We start from the raw sequence: 3,004 nt of genomic DNA on the forward strand, positions 1-3,004 counted from the left end.
TTTTTGTATTTTTGAACGCACACGCAACACGCAGAGTTATAGGTTTGGTCCTTTATAATTTATTTCATTTCACATTTTCATAGAAACAGAATTGAGACCTTGCTGGTTGGTGTTGCTTTGTTCCTAGAATTCGGGAAATTTAAAACTATAATTTCGAATTAGTGATGGTTTATTCTTACAGTAAAAAACTGATACTTTACAAAAATAATTGTAATCATTGGGCATACATAAGTCTCAAAAATGCAAATAATTTATAGGATAGTCGCATCAACTGTAAAAAGATTTGAAAAAATTTAAAAATATATTTAGGGAAAAATATTAAAAATATCTTACCAAGGTGAGAGTTCTACGCGAGACTGGTACTAGTGATGAAGCTTTAAAATAAACTGGTTTTTGTGCACGCTCTGCAATTAATATTAACATTTTTTGATAGCGAATATCAGCCTTTCTCCAATTTTGGTTATAAGCAGCATCAGCTACACTATGACTCTAAGGCAGAGACGCGCTGTCTTTGCAAAGAAGTATAGTGAGGGCGCCCACTGAGTTGTTTTTGCATTTGCTTCTCTCTCTCACGTACAGTGTACGTGTAAATAAACAAACGATGAATATCATGTGGTTGTTGTTTTTTTCACCAATGCATACACATATGCTGTAGTATTGATGGAAATATTATGGGCGACGCTGCTCTAAGGAAATGAAGATCGGGGATTTAAGAATCATGCAGGTGTGTTGATTGTTTTTAATATGGTAAACTGTATGATTTACTTTGGTCCTTCTACCTAACTGAAAATTACACAGCTATTGAGACCCGTTTTTTATAATAAGACTCCCTTCTGTTCGTTTAAAAGTGGCAATTTTTTCTCTAAAGACTTCCTTTTGTTCGCATATAAAGACGCACTTTAGCTCGACTATAAAGTAGCCATTATGTCTATATTTCCCTCCCTTCAGCACGTCTATAAAGACTCCCTTCAGCTCGTCTATAAAGAACCCCTTTAGCTTGTCTATAAATACTATCTTTAGCTCGTCTATGAAGACCACCTTCAGCTCAATTATAAAGACTCCCTTCTGCTCAGCAATAAAGGCTCCCTTCTGTACCTTTAGCTCATCTATAAATTCGCCATTCTGTCTATAAACCCTCCCTTCTCCTCGTCTATAAAGGCTCCCTTTTGTTCCTCTGTAAATATTGCCCTCCCTTCAGCTCGTCTATAAAGAACCCTTATTGCTTGTCTATAAATACTCCCTTTAGCTCGTCTGAAGGCCACATTCAGGTCAATTATAAAGACTCCCTTTTGTTCACCTATAAAGGCTCCCTTCTCTACCTCTGTAGACTCCCTTCTGTACCTCTGTAGACTCCCTTCTAGGAAAACTACCTCCTGTTTGTCTATAAAGACTTCCTTCTGTTCGTCCATAAAGCATCCTTTCTGTCAATTGATCTACACCTCTTACCTTCTGTTCCTCCGTAAAGACTCCAAACTGCTCGTTTATAAAGACTCCCTTCTGCTCGTCTATAAAGGCTCCATTCTGTACCTATGTAAAGACTCCCTTCTGATCGTCTATGAAGACTCCCTCATATTCGTCTATAAAGACTCCCTTCTGTTAGTCCATAAAGCATCCTTTCTGTCAATTAATCTACACCTCTTATCTTCTATAATGGCTCCCTTCTGTTCCTCCGTAAAGACTCCCTTCTGCTCGTCTGTGAAGACTCCTTTCTGCATGTCTGTGAAGACTCCTTTCTGCTCGTCTATAAAGGTTCCCTCCTGTTCCTATGTAAAGATTCCCTTCAGCTCGTCTATAAAGGCTACCTTCTACTCGTATATAAAGATTCCCTTCTCTTCATCTACAAAGCCTCCTTTCTATCAGTAAACCAACCCTTCTGCTCGTCTATTCAGACTCCCTTTTCTTCGTCTATAAAGACTCTCTTCTCTTCTTTTATAAAGACCCTCTTCTGTTCGTCCATAAACACTCCCTTCTCTACGTCTTAAGTTCTATCTTCCGGTTGCTTACAAAGTCTCCCTCGACTATAATAATACTTTCTGCTTGTCCTGCCTTTTTCAATAAGGACTCCCTTCTGCTCGGTAACATTAATCCCATTTAATTTATTTTCTACTTACCGCATCAGTTAACTTCTGGCTATAATGACAAAGAAAGAAGCCCTGCGTTAGCATCATCATTAAAAAAAAGGCCAATTTAAACAAATAAAAATACGAAGCCCCAACTGACATTTGGAAACCCAAGAAGCAAATCAGCACTGAAGCGGTAAAAAAATTAACCAAGAACGATAAAAGAAATATTTCATTGATACGATCGGATAAACTGTAAAGAGAAAAATACCGTGAAAATAAATTTTTATAAAAAAAATTATTCCAAATACTTACTCCAATAGAACACAATGCTGATAAATGATGTCCTTTAGAAAATGTATATCCTTTGAAAAAGCTAAAGTTTCTTTCATCAAACTTTTACTCTCGTTTCCTGGTTCATAGTTGGAAATTTTGCCTGCAATTGCATCAAAATGCATTACAAGTTGAGCAACAAAAGCAAATACCAGCAAATCATTTGCAAATTGTGCCACCACTGATGTGTAGGCGGCCCAACATTGTAGCCCATATAACAGGTAATACGACCAATTGTTTTCCTTCCAATCCCAGGGTACATACATGAAATAAGGCAGCGACTGTGTTGCATTCCGTTCACCTTTTATTTCCCTAGCAATTAACCACTGAACAATTTTTTCAAAATTAAACAAAGCCAATACTCCGAAGCAAATTGTCACATAGAATATTGTGGAGAGTTTACATTCTCGCAGATATTTTTGGACATTCATTTCTCGCTGTTCTGCTGCAGAAATTTGTCGAAATATGTCACTCAGGTCCTTGACAAATTTGTTTAGTTGTGATTTTTTACAGATCAGCAACGAAGTTTTGAAACTTGCCAGCGCTCCAAATCCGACATACAACAAGGACATAATTGAGTCGAAAAACTCATGGTCGCCATTCACAGATTC

At 37.3% G+C, this 3,004-nt stretch overlaps 1 protein-coding gene across 1 annotated transcript; it reads right to left on the bottom strand.

Moving 5' to 3' along the window:
* Nucleotides 1–214: 214 nt before the first annotated feature.
* On the bottom strand, nucleotides 215–2,518 carry LOC141391447 (odorant receptor 85b-like). The gene is made up of 4 exons (XM_073964361.1): nucleotides 2,464–2,518; nucleotides 2,112–2,407; nucleotides 334–489; nucleotides 215–271 (listed from the first exon to the last, which is right to left on the bottom strand). Exons 1-4 carry the CDS (start codon nucleotides 2,516–2,518, stop codon nucleotides 215–217), a joined length of 564 nt encoding a protein of 187 aa, XP_073820462.1.
* Nucleotides 2,519–3,004: the final 486 nt, after the last annotated feature.

Source organism: Musca autumnalis, unplaced genomic scaffold, assembly GCF_047663935.1.
Source record: "Musca autumnalis isolate F117 unplaced genomic scaffold, ASM4766393v1 scaffold_1, whole genome shotgun sequence".
Classification (NCBI taxonomy): domain Eukaryota; kingdom Metazoa; phylum Arthropoda; class Insecta; order Diptera; family Muscidae; genus Musca; species Musca autumnalis.